This window comes from Indicator indicator, chromosome 11 (assembly GCF_027791375.1).
Source record: "Indicator indicator isolate 239-I01 chromosome 11, UM_Iind_1.1, whole genome shotgun sequence".
Taxonomy (NCBI): domain Eukaryota; kingdom Metazoa; phylum Chordata; class Aves; order Piciformes; family Indicatoridae; genus Indicator; species Indicator indicator.
This window is the reverse complement of record NC_072020.1, coordinates 33480306-33500696: the sequence shown is the minus strand read 5'-3', so window position 1 is coordinate 33500696 and position 20391 is coordinate 33480306. Positions and strand designations below refer to the sequence as shown.

Sequence of the window (20391 nt, the reverse complement as noted above, 5' to 3'; positions counted from 1 at the left end):
AAGAAGGTAGTCTCCTTTTCTATGATTTTGGCCAAATCTTATTCCCAAGACACTGGGAGAAAGAGGGCAAATAGCAGTCAAGAAAGCTCATAGGGAGCCACTGCAGCCCCAAGGAATGAGTGACCGTGGCCCAGTGCTTTTGCTGCCACCTGTGTGTGCCATCAGGCACCTTTTGGGGGATGGACTGGAATGGTGGTGTCTCTGGCAGTCCTGCTGAGTGGTCACCATCCTTCCTGCCTCTTCCCCAGCCCATGGACAGGAAGGTGCTTGCAGCATGGGCTGGTGAAAATGGCTTCCAGATCTTTATCTGCTTTTCCAGCCTGTGTTGATTTAACCTTGAACTACAGAGACAGGACACCACTGTGAGTGCCTTACTGGGCAAGGACAGAGTTTGAGAGCTGGCAAGCCTTTGCTCCCTTGTTAGATGAGCTCTTTTAAACTGCACAGACCTGTTGCTGGGGTGGCTCATCCGTGCTCATAAGATGCCTACTGAATCTCCATCCTCATCTGCTGAAGCGTGTGAGCTCCAGAAAGCTGACCTGTGCACCCTGGCTGCTGGCCTCTTTGTCAGGGGGTACAAGGATTAGTGTGTTTGCTGAGAGGCAGGCAGCAAGGCAGCCCCTGGCCACGGCAGCAGGACACAAGCTGTGTCAAAACCTGTGCTTTCTGCTGACGTCAGAAGCAGCTCTGTGGCCAGTCCAGCCTCTGGGGAGCCGTGAGGAGGACTGCCAAGCCAACACATAGTGCTACTCCTTTCCTGATAGCATCCACATCCTCCTTCCAGGGACAAGTGGTGTGCTCTAACTCAGTTGTAGGCTCAGAGCACAAGGCCTGGTGCCCTGCTCTGAGATGTCCCAGCCCCTGGCACAGGAGGCAGTCACCTCCAGGCTGTACATCAGCCATACACGAGCATGTCAGTGCTCATGTGTGTCCTGCTGACTTTCTTGTAAGAAGCAGTGGTGGCACAGTTGCTCTCAGGGCAATGATTAGTGTCCTTGGAGGTTTTACATGCTATATAAAGGCCTTGGCTTTGAGCCATGGGCCTGGCTGTGTGCTTTGTGTTGGCACTGTAAACCTATTGGCACCGTGTTTCCTTTCCTAGAAAAATGTGCACCATCAGCTCTCTCTGCCTTGTCAGGGATGAACTCCCTAAGGGCTGCTGTTGCTTACACAGTCAGCAACCAGCACTCTTGCAAAGACACTAAGATTGCTTGAGGTCAAAGAGGAAAAAGCACTTGTGAGGGGGGAAAACCCTCCAGAAAGGAAGATCTGTGTCCCTGGAGCATGTGAGCAACAATGTGTGGTACTGGGCTTTGTGCTAGGCTGTAAAGCTGCCAAAGGGGCTGTTTGCCTTGGGCCTGAGGATGAGAAAGGAGAGGGCAAAACAGGAGAGATGATGTCAGAGACACATAAAGTACACAGGTATGGCATGGCAGCCTCTCTGCCTGAAAGGAATCAAACCTGAAAGGAGATGTCTGAAATGGGTGCAGATGTAGCTTTCAGTCATGCAAGGACCCTCCTGCCATAGGTCAGGCTGAGTGGCTGTTAAGGCTTGCACACAGAGAATCATAGACTCACAGAATGGTCCAGGCTGGAAGGGACCTCCAAAGCTCATCCAGTCCAACCTCCCCACAGTCAGCAGGGACATCCCCATCTAGATCAGGCTGCTCAGGGCCTCCTCCAGCCTCACCTTCAAGATCTGCAGGGAAGGAGCCTCAACCACCTCCCTGGGCAACTGGGAGCCTGGGACGGTCTCTCTTTCTGTGGCTTCAGTGTCATGGTTTGCCCAACCCCTCCAGCTTCTCTGGGACTCGTGAAGAAAGAAAGGCCACTCTTTCCTTCTGGTCCTTCTCATCCTTTACTAGCAGTAGAAGACTGTTCTACTCAATACCTGTGGTACCTGGCACTGCCTGGCCTGAGGTCTCTTGCCAGGGCTTAATTTTGGCGTAGGACAGGTCTGTAAAGAGGGGAGGGATTTTTCTTTAAACAGTGTCCTTGTACAGTGATGGTGCAGAAAGGAACCTTCCTTCTGCCCCTCACCTATGGTAATGCTTAGCAGCTCAACAGCAGGAGATGAGAAGTCTTCCAGTAGAGAACATCATTTTCCTTCTCTCTGCCTGCTGGCTGTGTAGATAATTGGCATGATGAGGCTATCCATAAGCAGCTACTCCAAATCATCTTACTGCCTAGGAATCAAAACACCATGTGGCAAAGCCCACAGAGATTTTGCTTTGCTTAGTCTCAGCTGGAGGAATATGGGGTTCTGGTTTTCACAGTTCCAAAGTTGTGGAAGCTAATTAACCAAATGATGCATTCTTATACCTTTGTTTCTTAAATCAAAACTACCTCCTGATGGAGCTGCAGACAACTTTTTATTTTAAAAACAGATGGAAATGGAGCTGGATGTATGACACTGCGGGTCACAACTGGGCCTAATGGCTGTTGGAAGCAGTACTGGTGTGGTCAGCAGGGCTAGGGAGGTTCTTCTCCCCCTCTACTCTGCCCTGCTGAGACCACAGCTGCAATCCTGTGTCCACTTTGGGGCTTCCCAGTTCAAGAGAGACAGAGACCTGCTGGAGAGAGTCCAAGGGAGAGCCAGGAGGATGCTTAGGGGACTTGAGCATCTCCGCTGTGAAGAGAGACTGAGAGCCCTGGGGCTGTTTAGTGTGGAGAAGAGAAGGCTGAGAGGGGATCTGATCAATGTCTATCAATAGCTGAGGGGTGGGTGTCAAGTGGAGGGGGCCAGGCTCTTTTTGGGTGGTGCAAGGAACAAGAGGTACAAGCTGGAACAGAGAAGATTTCACAGAATCAATAAGGTTGGAAAAGACCTCAGGGATCTTCAAAGTCCAACCTGTCACCTAAGACCTCATGACTACTAAACCATGGCACCGAGTGCCACATCCAATCCCCTCTTGAACACTTCCAGGGATGGGGACTCCACTACCTTCCTGGGCAGCACATTCCAACATCTAACAACTCTCTCTGTGAAGAACTTTCTCCTCACCTCGAGCCTAAACCTCCCCTGGCACAGCTTGAGGCTGTGTCCTCTTGTTCTGGTGCTGGGTGCCTGGGAGAAGAGACCAACCCCTGGCTACAACCTCCCTTCAGGTAGTCGTAGAGAGCAATGAGGTCTCCCCTGAGCCTCCTCTTCTCCAGGCTAAACACCCCCAGCTCCCTCAGCTTCTCCTCACAGAGCTGTGCTCCAGACCCCTCCCCAGCCTCATTGCCCTTCTCTGGACACATTCAAGTATCTCAATGTCCTTCTGAAATTGAGGGGCCCAGAACTGGACACAGGACTCAAGGTGTGGTCTAACCAGTGCTGAGCACAGGGCAGGATGACTTCCCTGCTCCTGCTGGCCACACTATTCCTGCTGCAGGCCAGGATGCCATTGGCCTTCTTGGCCACCTGGGCACACTGCTGGCTCATGTTCAGGTGGCTGTCACCCAGTGCCCCCAGGTCCCTTTCTGCCTGGCTGCTCTCCAACCACTCTGTCCCCAGTCTGTAGCACTGCATGGGGTTGTAGTGGCCACACACCTGGCACATGGACTTGTTTTTCACGTCAACATGAGGAGAAACTTCTTTTCAGTGAGGGTTACAGAGCCCTGGAGCAGGCTGCCCAGAGAGGTTGTGGAGTCTCCAGAGCACAGGGTGTGCACTGTATTTGTGTTCAAGAGCCCCTTGGGAACTTTGGAAATTCCATCTGTGTTGAAATTTTGCTTTATTTTGATGCTGGCAGTATCTGCCTTGCCAAGCCCAAGTGTGCAGTACTCAGTGTATTGAGCCTTTCCTTTTCCTCTCTGGGAAACCACCAGGGTTGAAACACCACCCAGGTTATGACAGAGGCTTCCCCTTGCAGTTCCTCTGTGGCAGCTGTTGGTAACACACACTCATACCTTTCTCCTGAGACTTGCACCAAGTAGGGAGGTGCTACGGAATGGCATCAATCTCCTGCCTGTTTCTCCTTTCCCCCCCTAATTATTTTTCATAGAAACCTTTTCCTCCATAATTAGTTTTCAAAGAAACCATAAGATTGGTCACTGTCATGTTAGTTGCCCTTCTCCCCCACAACTGAACAGGAGCAGGCAGTGTGAGCTTGCAGCACAGAAGGCAAATCCCAGCCTGGGCTGCATCCAAAGCAGCATTGCCAGCAGAGCCAGAGAGGTGATTCTGACACTTTGCTCTGCTCTGGGGAGACCTCACCTGGAGTGCTGTGTACAGCTCTGGAGCCCTCAATAGAGGAAGGACATGGAGCTGATGGAGAGGGTCCAGAGGAGAAGCTCTGCCACGAGGACAGGCTGAGGGAGCTGGGGGTGTTCAGCCTGGAGAAGAGGAGGCTCTGGGCAGACCTAATAGCAGCCTGGCAGTACCTGAAGGGGGCTCCAGGAAGGCTGGAGAGAGACTGTTTGCAAAGGCCTGCAGGGACAGGACGAGGGACAATGGCTTCAAACTAGAGCAGAGCAGATTGAGATTGGATGTTAGAAGAAGTTCTTTATTCTGAGGGTGGTGGAACACTGGCACAGGTTTCCCAGAGAGGTGGTTGAGGCTCCTTCCCTGCAGATATTGAAGGTGAGGCTGGAGGAGGCCCTGGGCAGCCTGATCTAGTTGGGGAGGTCCCTTCTGGCCTGGACCATTCTGTGATTCAATGTAGCCTGGATGTGGTCTGAGCTATAGAAGCATGGCCTAGGATAAGGCCACACAAGTATGTCTAAAAATTATCTGTGTTTGTTTAGGAATCTACTTGCATATACTCCCTCCTGCAATGTATGGAGGTGAAATATCACCTCTGGAATCTGATACGTAAATTCCAGCTCTCTCCAAAGTGTCCCCCGCATTTCACATCCAAATTTGTTGTTCTATTCTGCTGACTTAAATCCCAGGTCTTAATTTTTCCTCTGTTTTCAAGTATGATGTTAAAAGACATAATTTTCACTGCTACTTTTAATGCTGTTTGGAAGAGACTGTCACAGGGGAATGTGGGTGCATTAAAGACTGTTCACAGTATCACAGTACATTAGAGGTTGGAAGGGACCTCCAGAGATCATCAGGTCCAACCCCCCTGCCAGAGCAGCATCACCCAGGGCAGTCTGCACAGGAATGCAGCCAGGTGGGGTTGGAAAGTCTCCAGAGAAGGAGACTCCACAACCTCTCTGGGCAGCCTGCTCCAGGGCTCTGTCACCCTCCCTGGAAAGAATTTTCTCCTCATGTTGAGGTGAAATCTTCTCTGTCCCAGCTTGTACCTCTTGTTCCTTGGCTTATCAGTGTGCACCACCAAAAAGAGCCTGGCCCCCTCCCCTTGACACCCACCCCTCAGCTATTGATAGACATTGATCAGATCCCCTCTCAGCCTTCTCTTCTCCAGACTAAACAGCCCCAGGGCTCCTCAGTCTCTCTTCACAGGGGAGATGCTCAAGTCCCCTAAGCATCCTCATGTTGAATTACAGTGCAGCATTTAGATGTTAAAATCCTGAACAACATTATTCACTGCTTCTTCAAAGGAATGCTTAGGTACCTGTGGTTCATTTCTTCTTACCAGAGTTGTATTTACTGCTGCTAGGCATTTCCTTGACCTGTCTACAACACGAGGAGGCAGAGCAAAAAAGAACACAGTGCCCCAGAAAGGGCTGCGGTACCTACTGCAGTCTTTAAAAATGCCCTTGTAGCACCTCCTCCAGCCACACGGAATGCATCCCTGCTTCCTCTTTTTTACTAACCTTTGCTTTGCTCTTCTGCTCTTAGTTTCTGCTCCTGAAGGTTAGCAGGGCTGCTTTTGAAGGCATGATAAATTAATTTGTTGCAATCATAGAAAGTGTTTGATCTATGCAGACTACACAGGGAGCGGCAGAAAGCAGAGCTTGTGCCACTTTCCTGCACAGGAATGCTGCACACATCATGGAAAACCATCAATGTGGGTGGACTGCTTCAGCTTGTTTGCCAGTGTGAGGTATTTTGAATAGTGTCATTGAATAAGGCAAGCCCCTGATTTTCAGAGGCCAGAGAGTCCCTGGTGTTTTCTTAAACAGTGCTTTAATACTGGCCCATGTTTTGGCAGTCAGAATAATGCAAGACTCATTCCTGCATCCCTGCAATGACAAACATTTCATTTATACAGAATCATGTCAGGGTTGGAAGGGACCTCAAGGATCATTCAGTTCCAACCCCCTGCCATGGGCAGGGACACCTCACACTACAGCAGGTTGCTCACAGCCACATCCAGCCTGGCCTCCAGGGATGAGGCTTCCACCACCTCCCTGGGCAACCTGTTCCAGTGTCTCACCACCCTCATGGGGAAGAATTTCATCCTAACATCCAATCTGAATTTCCCCATTTCTAGTTTCGTTCCATTCCCCCCAGTCCTATCACTCCCTGACACCCTCAAAAGTCCCTCAACAGCTTTCTTATAGCCCCCTTCAGATACTGGAAGGCTACAAGAAGGTCTCCTCAGAGCCTTCTCTTCTCCAGACTGAACAGCCCCAACTCTCTCGGTCTGTCTCCATAGGAAAGGAGCTCCAGCCCTCTGCTCATCCTTGTGGCCCTTCTCTGGACATGTTCTAGCACCTCCAGATCCTTGAGGTCCCTTCCAACCCTAACAATTCTATGATTCTATGGTCTTACCCTACCCTGGGTGTGCATGTTGCATAGATTAATTTTACAGCTGTGCTGGTGCATCAGATGATCTATTTACACAGCCACACTACTGTAAATAGCTGGTGTGGTGATCTTGAGCACAGCCCTTCATGGGGATGTCAGGAAAGGTTGAGTACAGGGCAAGGCACTCTGGCAAACATGCTCTGAAAGCTTTCGTGTGGTCAGATTCTGTTCTGCAAACAGCTCTCCTGCTGGTGCCCTCCTTACAGCAGCTGAACTTCCCTGCTTGCTTTTAAACAGGCTCGGAAGAGAGGGCCACAATGGAAGATGTGTATTTGGCATCGGTGGAGACGGACCGGGGCGTGAAGGAGCAGTTAAGGCTGTATGACACCAGGGGGCTGCAGGAAGGTGTGGAACTGCCGAAGCACTACTTCTCTGTCGCCGACGCCTTCGTTCTGGTGTACGCCGTCACCAGCCTCCAAGCTTTCCAAAGGGTTGAGCTGCTCAAGAAGGAGATTGACGTCTTTAGAGACAAGAAGGAGGTAAATGCACGGGGCTTCAGCTGCCTGCCTCCTGGCTGTGTCAGGGATAGGAAGTTAAGGTTGCAAAGCGTAGCTTTTGTTTCTGTATACAAAGGAAAACAAATCTACCCCCAGCCTTGGGCAATCCAGCTAAGGGAAGCTTTCTCACAGGCTCACACGATGTTAGGGGTTGGAAGGGACCTCCGGAAATCATCGAGTCCAACCCTCCTGCCAGAGCAACACCCTAAAATCTAGCACAGGTCACACAGCAATGCATCCAGATGGGGCTGGAATATCTCCAGAGAAGGAGACTCCACAACCTCTCTGGGCAGCCTGTTCCAGTGCTCTAGGACCCTCTCAGTGAAAAAATTCCTCCTCATGTTGAGGTGGAACCTCCTGTGCTGGAGTTTCTATCCATTGCCCCTTGTCCTATCCCAGGGTGCAAGTGAGCAGAGCCTGACCCCTCCCTCTTGACCCCCAGCCCTCAGATATTGATAAACATTTATTAAATCCCCTCTCAGTCTTCTCTCTAGACTAACCAGCTGGGGCAGCCTCATTCACATGCCCTGCAGGTTGTGTTAGAGAAGGCCAATGGGGTCCTGGGGTGCATTCAGAGGAGTGTGTCCAGCAGATCCAGGGAGGTTCTCCTCCCCCTCTACTCTGCCCTGCTGAGACCTCACCTGGAATATTGCATCCAGTTCTGGGCTCCCCAGTTCAGGAGGGACAGGGATCTGGTGCAGAGAGTCCAAGGGAGGGCTGTGAGGATGCTGAAGGGACTGGAGCACTGCCTGGTGAGGAGAGGCTGAGAGCCCTGGGGCTGTTCAGTCTGAAGAAGACTGAGAGGGCTTTTTTATCTCCTTACTTCCTCTACTCTAGCTAAAATTCTGTTAGCTGAATCCATCAGGAAGGACACTTACGACTAATAAAACCCATGGCTTACTGCAGTGCAGCTCACAGGGCTTTCTTAGCTACTGTTCGAGGGAAGCCAAGTGTAGGCAATAATAGAACAAAGGGCATTACCTTTTGTTTGTTTTGTATCCCTGTACTCCATGGTTTACAAAGTGGAGTAACTGGCAATGGGTCTCCCAGACACTAGTCCATTGGCAAAGCAGCTTTGAATGTATTTTAACAACCATACTGAATTAATTCAGTTGTATGCAAGGCCTGCTCCATTTTCCCTTAGAAAGCAGCCAGTGTTTTCAGCTGACAGGCTTCCAGCAAAGCTAAACAAATGGAACTTGCATGTGGCATTAGCATCATGGCTTTTCCTACAGCATCTTTATACTCTCAAGTAGTTTTCCCTATTAAATGTCTTTAGCCTACAGCTTTCCAAATGCCTGCTTTATGATATTAAAAAGGAAAAAAACCAAAACCAAAACCAAAAACAAATTGCAGGAAGGATTAATTAGATAATGGTAAGGAGAGAGCTTCCAAAATGTGCTTTTAGTACTGACAGCAGAGTGTTGTGGAGGATGACAGGCTCCAAGCCTGACAGCAACCAAACTTGCAGTTACAGTAGCTGGTAGGGCTGGTGTGAGCTGCAGACTGTCACATACACCAAGGAGATCAAAATCAATCACAACTGCCCTGCAGGGCAAGGAAGGCTGTATAAGTAGGGAATTTTTCCCAGGCACTGGGTTTTTTTGGTGTTTGTTTTTTTTTTTTTGTTTTTTTTTTGTTTTTTTTTTTTTGAGGGCCCTGGTTTGTTACTTTACAGCAAACTGTGATGGGGAGATGGAGGAACAGCCCCACCCAGATCTGTGTCCCACTATCCTCTGTTACCTGCCAGAACTCTTCTGTCTCCTTGCATGAAGGGATTGTTTTGTAAACAACTGTCGATTTACTAATCATTTGGGAGAGCTCAAAGTTGTGAACTTGACTGAGGATAACATAGGCAAAAGAGTGGTGCCCACAATCAACTGCTCTGATTAGTTTTATCCCCGTGATTTCAGGTCTATATCATAGAATCACAGAATTGTCAGGGTTGGAAGGGACCTCAAGGATCATCCAGTTCCAACCCCCTGCCATGCCCAGGGACACCTCACACTACAGCAGGTTGCTCACAGCCACATCCACCCTGGCTGCAAAAACCTCCAGGGATGAGGCTTCCACCACCTCCCTGGGCAACCTGTTCCAGAGTCTCACCACCCTCATGGGGAAGAATTTCTTACTAACATCCAATCTGAATCTCCCCATTTCTAGTTTTGCTCCATTCCCCCCAGTCCTATCACTCCCTGACACCCTAAAAAGTCCCTCCCCAGCTTTCTTGTAGTCCCCTTCACATGCTGGAAGGCCACAAGAAGGTCTCCTGGGTGCCTTCTCTTCCCCAGTCTGAACAGCCCCAACTCTCTCTCTCTTCATAGGAGAGGAGCTCCAGCCCTCTGAAGCACGCTGTAAAAAGGCAGCATATAGCATGCTTTATAGAAGAATAAACTCCTCCATAGCAGAGCAGCTCCAGCCCTCTGCTCATCCTTGTGGCCCTTCTCTGGACACCTTCCAGCACCTCCAGGTCTTTCTTGTAGTAGAGGTTCCAGAATTGGATGCAGTACTCCAGGAGGGGTCTCACCAGAGCGGAGTAGAGGGATAAATTAGGCTTTGAAGTATAGAAGGTGAGCTTAGGAATCCTACCTTAAAGCAGCCTCAGTGAGCATCCTTAACCAAATCAGGGCTGCATCTCCACATGTGGTGCTTCTGAGCTGGCAGCACTTCACCTTGTTGGGTGGCACAGTCCCCTGTTGTGTGTCAGGTGACAGAAAGCAATGATGGCTGGTTCCTTGCCTCTGCTGGCTGTGGGGGCTCTCCAGCACACACCTTAAAGCCTGGCCAATTTTTACACTGAACAGAGGTTGTGTTCTCTCATACTGACAGAGCTTAACCATAGGCAGGATTCAGCTGGAGCATGTGGGAAATGCATATGAAGCTTCTAACTTCTGTCAAAGCCTTTGCAAAGGGAAAAGCCCTTTTCCCAGACCCCCTGGGCTGTTATAGGGAAGAAAGGCAGCCTCAGGCTTCACAGGAACAGGACAACCATCTCTATCTGGAAAGAAACAGAAGGCATTCTGGAGTTAGCCTGATGAACAGGAAAACATGGACAGGTGTGGGACACAGCCAAAAGCCACTAGGGCAGAAATGAGCCCAGGGTTTGAGGGAGGAGCTTGAACTGTAAATCCAGGCATGGCTTCCCCTAGGAGCTGGTGCTGGGAAAACATTGTTAGGAAATGAGGAAATGGTTAACTTAACTTACCAGGAGCACTCCAGTGGTCAGCACTACCTGCAGCACTTCCTAGAACTGAAGTGCTGGGCAGGCCACTGAGCTCAGCCACACTCTGCAGTCTCCTGAGTCACTAGATGGATCCTTACAGCCAAGGGTCTGACCTGGTGCAGCTGTGCTGCTCTCCTTAGCTAACCAGCTGCTCTTGGAACTGTGTCCCAGAGGCTGGGGCTGGTGCTCACCTGATGCTCTTAGCGACAGAATGAGTGTCCCCTTAGGGCTCTCCTGTGGCTTCCTAGGCTGTGGGAGTAGGGTCCAGCAGATCAGCCTTCCCAGGCTGCTCACACAGCTGCCTTGTGGCAGGGCTGGCTTTGTGTATATTGTGGACTGTGACTTGGGAAGGAACAAACTGTGGGGTCTAGGCTTTGTTGTACTGTGGAGTCTTGACTTGGGAAAGCACAAACTGTGGGGTCTAGGCTTTGTTATATTGTGGACTGTGACTTGGGAAAGCACAAACTGCAGGGTCTAGGCTTTCCCTGCTGCCAGGCATTGCTTCTCTCTCTAGCATCCACTGCTCAGGTGTCATACTCGTACCATTTGTCTGGAGTGGCTCAGTTGTCAGGTGAACAGAGAATGATGCTGTTGAACTTTGGCTGTCGTGGGTACTGTTTCCCTTTTAGCAATCAGGGGCAGGGGAAGTCGCACTGAGGTGAGGCCAATTCAAATCCCAGACCCTGCTCTTTCAAAATGACACAGAGCTTGCCTTGTGCCAGCATCAAGTTACAAACCAGGTCTGGAGAGTGTTGCTACTTGCCTGCCACTTAAAATTACTGCAAGTGGGGGATACTTTTTGTATAAATCTCACCCTTGTGTTCTGGTTGTAGGTAACAGTTATTGTCCTGGGAAACAAAACTGACCTCCTGGACCAAAGAGAAGTGGAAACAGAAGCAGCACAGCAATGGGCAAGGGCCGAGAAAGTGAGACTGTGGGAAGTGACTGTGACGGAACGAAAAACACTGCTTGAGCCCTTCACCTTCCTAGCTAGCAAACTCTCCCAGTCACAGAACAAATCAACCTTTCCCTTGCCTGGGAGGAAGAGCAAAGGGAATAACTGTGATAACTAAGCTACCTTGGCATAGTCCTCTGCTGCCAGGCCACAGCCTAAGTCCTTCCTGTGCCATTTGCTTCTTAGAGTTGCACTCAAGCAATAATCTCATTCAGCAATAAAATCAGCAAGCTTCTGATTAAGAGGTATCCTTCCTTCTCCCAGACTTGCCTTGAAAGGGTCACTGGGGGTAAAAGCCTTTAAAAGCACTTAATGAAAAGAGTTACTTTACAAGGGTTATGGATGAGGGACAGTCCCTCTCTAGCAGGGACTTTGACTGTACAGTGATGCTGAAGGACAAGTCAACAAGCTTCTTAAGCAGGTCTATAGCCTCTAGTCACAAAGCAAGCATTCAGTTTGGAAAGAGGATATGACTGAAATGGCAACACTCCTTTTACCTTGACCTTAAAGTGGTCCACAGGGCTTGCTGACGATGCAGGAGGCTGAGGTCAGTGTGGTTTTGCAGGAGTAGGGTTTGGGGCAGGAGGAACAAGTACCAGCTGATTTAGCCACTTGAGTTCTGCTAGTGTCTGGAAGTAAAGGAGAAAAATAAACCCAACCAACCAACCCACCCCAACAAGCTTTGTGGGAGATACTAGAATAGATCCTACTGGGACATGAAGCTTGTCAGCCTGGGAAGTAGTACTTTCAGCTCAGGCATGTATTTGTAGAAGCCAGACCAGCTCCGAGAGCGCTCATTAACTGCGAGCTGAAGGACAAGATGTTAGCTCCCTGTGCTTTTGATCCAGCATGGCCAGTGCAAATCGGTCACATTCACACAGCTGATCATTTTATTGAGAAATTCTGCAGAGCAATTTTGTATGCGGGAAGGACACTGCCTGGGCTCTGCTGACTGCATTGCACAATACTCCCAACCCAGCCAGCCAGCCAAGCTGCAGTCATCCACCCTCAGGATGAAGCTACAGGACAGACAACAACTGCTACCAAATGCAATACTGCTTTGTGAGAAGGGAGCTAGGGGGTGCAGGGGCTGTCTTCTGGGAATATCCCCGTGGTAAACACCCAGAAATACCTCTACAAATGGTCTTACTATGCAGCAGGAGCACAACTGCACATGGCTGTATTCGAGTCTCCATGTGCTGCAGGCATCTGCTCTCCTAGGTCAGGCTGTCAGTAAACTAAACAAAATTGGATATAGAGGGACAGAACAGGCAACTGCTCCCAGAGAGAGTGGCCAGCTTTTGGCCTCTAGCAACCTCTTACACCGGCTGAGTCTTGCTTTTCATTATATTTAAAGACAGGAGTGGGGAGAGGGACTGGAATGAATCACCCAGTTCCCTCATTTTACACTGATGTTTTGAAGAAACACTGAGAATTTCACTGTGAGTCAGCAAAACTGAGCAGTATTGGCACTGCTATAACTGCTGAAGAATGTGTGCTTAATGCTGACAATTAAGCTGTGTGCTTGTGGCATTGCTCTTCCTGAATACTGATAAATAAAGGCCATCAGCATGACTGATGTCAGAGCAGCAGTGCTGTTCACTGGGAATGAAGCAGGTATTCCTGCCTTTGTAATGAAGGCAGACGAAACTGTTCAGATGCTTTGCTCAACAGAGCTTGGCTTGCTGTGGCCGAGGAGCAAGATAAGAGAGCAATTAGGAATGAGCAAGCTCCTGTAATGGCCTGCTAGGAACAGACAATGGTTTCATTGCAACACTCAAGCTGAGTAAGCACTACCACGGGATTTAGCCCAGCCTGGCTAGTCACAGTCACTGTCCCCAGGCATGCTGCAGGAGCACTCCCTCCTCACTCATTTCCTACCAGGCACACCTGTACTCAAGGATTCTCCCTGCCCCAAGACTCCACATCTGCCTCTCTGCTTGGCAAGCAGAGGTGACATCAGAGGTTCACTTCCTTGTTGCAACCTCTTACTGAAGAATTGGTTATATTCCTCCTCCTCATCTCTGCAGAGCCCTTCTTATAGGATGGCCTCAATTTGGGTTTGGATCGATGGTAAAGCCTCTGCTAACCATACATCATGACTGATGCTGACCCCAGAGCCAAGGCAGTGCAGGCTGACAAGTCAGAACTGACTTGAAATGGCTGCAGATGGAACTGAACATCTGGTTGCTGTCCAGTTCTGCACCCTACACACTCAGTGCCAGTCCCGCTCCCAAGACTGATGTGGGCTACCAGAGCCAGGTCGTGAGTTGAGGCTCACTCTGCCCCCTGGCCACTGAGGACTTCACAGTGTTACAAGGAAGGCAAGAGAGAAAGGGATCTTCTGAATGACTGAGGCCATCTTTCTGAACAGGTTATGTAAAGGCTATGTAAATTATCTTGAAATTAATTAAATTCATCAGAAAGACATGTAGATCATTTTAGGCATTCCCCAAAACAAGCACCACCCACTGTTTCCTTTCATAAGCTTATTCTGATGTTTTTAAAGTACCCAAGTGAATTACCTTTGCTAAATACCATAGTATTTCACTGGCTAGTGATGGAGAATGTATTGTCCTCCTCTACAAACAATCTACACAGTGGCTGGTACCAAGTGAAAATGAAACCCACCGTAGTACGATTTTACATAGGGTTAGTAAGTAAAGTGCAATGTAGCTGAAGAGCAGAACATGTATTTTGTTCTTACTATTTTGCTGACTCCAAACCTGTCCTAGGTCCCAGGGATCACTTACCTACTACAAAGTTAGAAAATCTCTCCACAAGTTAATGGAGAAGAATTACTATTAAAAAAAAAAAAAAAAGTAGTAAATGGAACCACCTTTCTCTATTCCTCTCCTGTTCTGCTGAACAAACACTGTGCACATCAGTCATCCCAAATCACCTCCCTGCCCCCAGCCAGCTACAACAGTTAATTTGCCACGTTCTGGTAGCACAAGGCAGGCAAAAACACTGCTGAGATTAAAGCCATTTTTATCTCCTTGATCAGTGAGGGAGAGGAGGAAACGATTACCAGGGATACTCCTGGTTTGCTGTTACTCTGTACCAATAATTTTCCTAGGCTGAGCCAAACAGCTGAGGGAGCTCTCACACCAGATCAATAGTTGTGCCAAAAGCAGGCAGTCCAGCAGGTGAGACTAACATGCTGCTGCCCACAACCACCCAGCACAGAGAGGGTGTTTAATTAACAGGTGAGATTGGATCAGGTCAGATTGTATCTATATATAGATGGGAAGAGAAGTATGTAAATTATAAACACCTACAGAATTTATTTTACAGTACCAAAACCAATCTGGAAGCCTGGAGGGCCACACAGCACTCAGAAGAATGCTGCAAGGTGAAGTGCTTGCTGTGTGAAAATGAAGCTGTGCTTCCGGCCCCTGCTTGAAGGGAGTGGTCAAAATGCCACAGCCACAGCTAACTGCCCTGTTGCTGCACTCCTCAACGTAAACACCACGTCTGTAGGAGATAATCTCTGCAGGTAGTCAAAAAGGATACACAGATTACACCTCCTTTAAGGTGTCTTTTGATAGCTTACCAGGACATGGTTCCTTCACCTCTTCCAGTCCCTCAGCAAACCATGAAGATATTCTCTTCTTCCTTTTCCTTCACATCTGGTTCCCTTCCAGATCTCTTACGCTCCTCCAGCTGCACTTTCAAACAACGTGCCAAGCCCTAAAAGGCCAATGCTGTAAAAACTTCAGCTAAAATGTAACTCAGGTAAACTCTGTAGCAGGTTACCTCCCCACAGGCTGTGCCAGCCTGCACCACACTGACACAGCGAGCAGCTGAGAACGTCTTATGCTGTCACTCCATTCCTTGTGTGCTTCACTGGAAGTGTCTTCCCCAAATACCAGCAGTCAGCACACTCACCTGCACATTTCCCTTGTCCTTACCCTTTCTGTACCCCTCACAGCATACTGGCAGATGCTGTTCTGGCAAAAGGACAAAGCAAGGCACTATAAATAGTAATCTCTTCTTCTTCTTTTCTTTAAACATCTTTTTATTAGCACAGTAACAAATGCAGACTTAAGTAGCCCACAACATACAACCAATCCACTGAGTAACTCCTATTCCACGCCTTACAGTTGAACAGCTTAAGGTATTTCACTACAGGTTACCATAAGTCCTGATTAAAACCCTTTATTCTTTGCACATAGATAGATTGGCTTATAAAATAATACATTAACCACTTTTCATTTCATCCATGAGGCCACATATATCTATACCTCTCCCTATCTCAGATCATGAGATGACAGCCTTGAAAAAAAGTATTTGTTAAATACCAGTGTGCCCTCTGTAGGGGAAAACAATGCAAACATCTCTTTACAATTAAAAAAAAAAAGAAAAAAAAAGAAAAGAAAAAAGAGGGTGGGGGTGGGGAAAGAGAGGAACCCAACAGAGAATAAAATACCACCCCCACCCCCTTCTCTATCCCAAAACAAAAAGCCCAAACCGCGTAGAGTCTTGAAGGGATTTTTACATAAATGCCAACATCTGCACCTGTACAAAATTAAGCTGCTTTGATCTTTTACATATTGCAAGCAAACTGAAAAACCAAAGAAGTCTAAGAAGTTTACATTCCTCTCGGTTCTATACGTGAGCTAATATTGCTGAACTAATTACAGTCTTAAAATAGGCTACTCCCAATCCTAGCTGTCTACTGTAGCAAGATACCTTAAGTTACAACAACAGAATCTTAGGAAACAAAAGACTGAATAAAATCTGTTATAGAAATACCCTAACTCTTCACCAGCACACCCTCCCTCCCCCCACACCTTCAAAATCATAAGCAGCTCTTTCCATCACAGACAAATAATGTAAGAGGTCGACAAGAGACAAAAAAAATCCATTTATGTAGCGTATCTCTTGGTCCACTGTCTGGCCATTCTGTCATGCTCTGCTCTGTTAGTCATATACTGGGTGGCAATGCTTCCAACCAGGGGGTCAGCTGCAAAGGAAAACACAAACCTCTTATTTCAGACAAGCTACCCAATGGAAACTTCAGCTGCAAGTGTGAATTTAATACAAGGGGGATCACACAGGCAAGGTGCATTGCAACAAGCCTGTTACAGTTTGAAGGGGGAACTTTAGCCTAGTCCCTGACTGCAAAGGCTGAAAAGTAAAATAAATTACCATTGGATGTAAAAGGAAAATAATACTAAGGTCTACAGAATTCAATGGTTTGATAATGGGATATAGAGCAGAGGCTCTCTATTCTTCTTCTGTCACTTCTGATTGCAATTTCTCTCTCTCCCCCCAGCCTTGCCAGGGGATCTCTGTTGTGACCCCTGTGAGGTAACGGGAAGGAGGGAGGGAGTGGGGGAGGAGGTGAATGGTGCCCCTGGATCTGTCCAGGGGGGTCTGAGGAGTTTCTGTGTTGTTTATAAATTGTAAATATCTCTATATTGTACATATCTTGGATATTTTGTACATATTCATTGCATTTCATGTTTCTAGGTTGTAGTTTGCTTGTAAATAGAGCTTCATTTGCTTCCATCCCAAACTGAGCTGGTCTGGAGATTTATTTTGGGGGATAATTCTCTCAGATTAGTTGGGGGTTAATTTCAACCCACCACAAAGCTAAACCTTCTGCACTGATGTTCTTCTGATGCCTTCTGTGTGAGTTGTATTTACAGCGATGTACTATCTCTTACTTAACAAAGGAAAAATGCCAATTAAAGTGTTAAGGAGTTTAAAAGACAACATTTGCATTACAGAGTACTTTCACTGATTAATGCATGTCAGGTTTTCTTTTAACCCCTTCTAAAAGTGCCTGGGACATACTCATTACTAAATGTAGTGAAACAAACTGGCCTTCTAGGAAAGACCAGACCTCAAGGAGAGGTTTTATTTTTGCAACAAGTTTCCTTTTATTATACATAATATATTGTGAAATTTGGCATTTCTCTCCAAGAAATGTAACCTGTAAAACCACCTTTGGAAACCAAGACATACACCTCTTAACTGGTGTGGATGACAGATGGGTTAGAGAAGCAGTAAGTGCTACTTACAGCATAGCTGGTCACTGGCTTTAACTGGATGGTGGAAAGTAAAAGGCTAATCCCCTTGTTTTCAGAACTGTGTTTGTGGCTCTTCTACAGACCAGTGGGGAGTGTTTAACCTTTACCCAAACCCAGAGCTGGTGTGGAAGGGGAAGGAGTTTTCATGTGCAGGAAGAAGACTTCTGCTTTCCTCAGAGGACAGCCCGAGGAGTAGTGAGCAGCAGGCAGGTAGGGTCTATTACCTCCAGCCCTCTCTGGCTGTCCTGAACATGGAAATGTGCTGACTGGAGCCAAGAGGATGCAATGAGGGCCAAGTTATTTGGGTGCTGGGTGGGGTGCAAGGTGGCAAGCGGCCTGCGTGGCTGTGCGGGGGACCTACCTGGGTTGCAGTCTGTGAGGAGGGAGCAGATGGAGAGGAGAACTTTAGAAATGGTTAATGCTGGACTCCAGTTGTCTTTTAAAATGTCCAGGCAGATGACACCTTGGCTGTTAATGTTACAGTGGTAGATTCTTGTCCGAAACGTTACCTGAAAGAGACAGACAGCAGCTGGTGTGCTGAGGTACCTCACGCAAGGTGGGAAAATGCCCTTGGAAGGGCAGGGAGGCGAGCCGCCGCCGAGAAGAGGACGCGGAGGCCGGCCGGCTTCTAGGCCGGGGCGCAGAGCAGGGCCCCGCGGGCCAGCCCCCGCTCCGCGGCCGCACCGGGAGGGCTGCCCGGGCCGCTGCCGCCCCCTCGCGGCCGCTGGCGGGAGCACACGCGCCCGCCGCCGCCGGGTCTGGCCGGGCCGCTCTGCGGCGAGCAGGGAGCGGCCTGGCTCCCCTGGGTGGTCTCTGACAGCCCCACCTCGGCCGAGCGCAGCCGCCCTGCGGTAAGAAGCCACGCGGCCGTTCCCGGGCAGCGGCAAAGCAAGGAGAGTCAGGTTGGAAATAAGAAATGAAAGTGCGTGGCCAGCAGGACCACTTGCAGGCCGCGAGTACGGCTGGGCTGATGACGGAGGCAGGTGTCCCTTCCGAAGGGAACCGAAACGTCGGGCAGAGTTGACCCTGAGGTGAATCACTACGGCCCCGGCTGGGACCGCGAGTGACAGCACGGTCACCATAGCCCTGCAAACAACAGCCAAGTTCCCAGCCCCGGCTGCTTAAGGTCACCGGGAAACACGGACAGTGGGGCTTTTATAATTGCTTTTTAAACTTCTTTTATTACCTTTTGTCTTCTTTGCTCATAGTGGAAAAGGGGGGCGGGGCTATAGCACCAGCATTTTCCTCCTACTGGGCTCCCAGGGACTTGAAAAATTCCCCAGACAGGCCACAGGGCATTTGGAATCATGGCTCCCACCACCTCCAGGAGCTCAGCAACCAGGGGAGTGACTTTCAAACTGGGAAGATGTGAAGGAGCTGGGCAGCTTGCCACAGAAGTTATCCCAAAGGGAAACAAAAGCACCAAGGAGTCTTTTCCAGGAGAGTACAATGCCACCTGCAGCAAGGCTCTACCTTGCATCAATTAGGATTATCTGCATGAAAAAAGGTTGGTAGGTTCATGCCCTAAAATCATCTGAATTTGTCAGCTACCCACCCCCACAAGGGTTACTGTCTGTTTTGTAGGTCACAGGGCAGTTGCAGAATGGTAAACATGCCATATGACAAGAATGCAATAGCGCTTTCTCTTGAGGTGAGGTCAGCCCACACAAAACTTGCCACTCAAACATCAGAGGTTTTTTCTACAGTCTTTCTGATGCAGAAAATTTGCCTATGACCCTCCCTGCTTGTAGGCTTGAGGTGGAGTGACAACTACAAACCCCCAGTGCCTGGAGTGTCATCATGCACTGCATCCACGCTGTGTTCCCCAGCATGCTCCTGATAGCACAGGCTATTTTTGGAGCCTCAAAAGCAGCTACTTGTCACACAGGAGACACCCACACTGCACGCTTGAGGAGACTTTCTGTTTTGTAAACTGCTTGGATTTTAGATTAAAACAGGAAACAAACAAAGCCCCCCAATCCTTACACTTTTGCACGTTTTATGGGTTGGAATAGCAAAATTTCTTCAAGAGAGTGAACCTCCTACACCATCTGCAACAAGCTGCTACTTTATACCTAGGGAGCCTTAGATGTATACAGCAGGGTAGAAACCAAAACGACCTTTGTTTCCCAGATCTAATCCTCAGAGCAAAAGCAGGAAGGACACTCTACATACATGTGCAAATCCACATACATCAGCCTGTGCAAAGGGCAGCTCTGACTCTGTGGCACCTGCCCCAACCCATACTGTTCAGAGCCAAAACAGAAGTTTGTTGGCATTTGCAGCTGCTGGCAACAGCCCTGCCTTCAGCTCCTGAGCAGCCTTCAGCCCAACCCCACTCCTTGCTCAGTATTTCTCTACTTGACCTGCAGCTTTGGTCTCCTTCCAAGAAGCTTCTAAATGTAGGTGAGGTAATAATTTTAACAGATGAAACACTTTCAGAAGGGGAAGCATGGAGTATTTCCAAGTTGATACAATGAGGGCCAAATTAACAGAGAGGTCAACAGTTCTAGTTTATAAAGACAGAAAGTTGTTAATCTTGATTCTGAGTGCAAAACCTAAATACTTAGTAGGTGATCTCTCAGTCCAGTTGACTAATAACTGATAACACAGCCTGAATCCTGTTTGCCTTTAAGAAAAAGGCTTTTTAATGATTACTCATGAAGAAGGGGCAAGAAAGACTCCCCCCATGCATCTGGAGAACAGCCTGGTTCCTTAAGAAACCTTAATATGTAATTCTTAAGGGTTAGAAACATAGCACCAAAAGCAGTTTTGTTCCATTAACAGGAGCTCTACTTAACCAAAGCACTATGCAAAAAAAAATCTGACTTTGTTTTCACTTAAGCAGCAAGTCAGAACTGGGATGGTGTTAGACAACTGTAGTCCAGCTGTGTGCCATTGACAGTTTTTTTGGTGATGGTACAAAAGACAGCCATGCAGGAAACCCAAGTGAGGCTGGGAGAGGAGGGAGAATTGGAGGCCCACTTAAAAGCAAACTAAAATATTTGAAGTAAATGTTCACGGCA

The 20391-nt window shown here is 48.5% G+C and overlaps 2 protein-coding genes across 3 annotated transcripts in view; one reads left to right on the top strand and one right to left on the bottom strand.

Annotated features, from left to right (window-relative positions):
* Positions 1-11534, top strand: part of NKIRAS1 (NFKB inhibitor interacting Ras like 1) — a 14112-nt gene extending 2578 nt beyond the window's left edge. The window contains exons 2-4 of one of the 2 annotated variants that reach the window (XM_054384940.1): positions 6887-6959; position 7080; positions 11203-11534. In XM_054384940.1, coding sequence (XP_054240915.1) covers positions 6887-6959; position 7080; positions 11203-11442 — 314 coding nt within the window. In that variant the 3' untranslated portion in view covers positions 11443-11534. Of the gene's footprint in view, positions 1-6886; positions 7129-11202 lie in introns of both variants that reach the window. The other variant, XM_054384939.1, reaches the window with a different exon arrangement.
* Positions 11535-16175: 4641 nt separating this feature from the next.
* Positions 16176-20391, bottom strand: part of LOC128969881 (ubiquitin-conjugating enzyme E2 E1-like) — a 56033-nt gene continuing 51817 nt past the window's right edge. The window contains 2 exon segments of the mRNA XM_054384851.1: positions 16176-16293; positions 17727-17874. Coding sequence (XP_054240826.1) covers positions 16196-16293; positions 17727-17874 — 246 coding nt within the window. The 3' untranslated portion in view covers positions 16176-16195.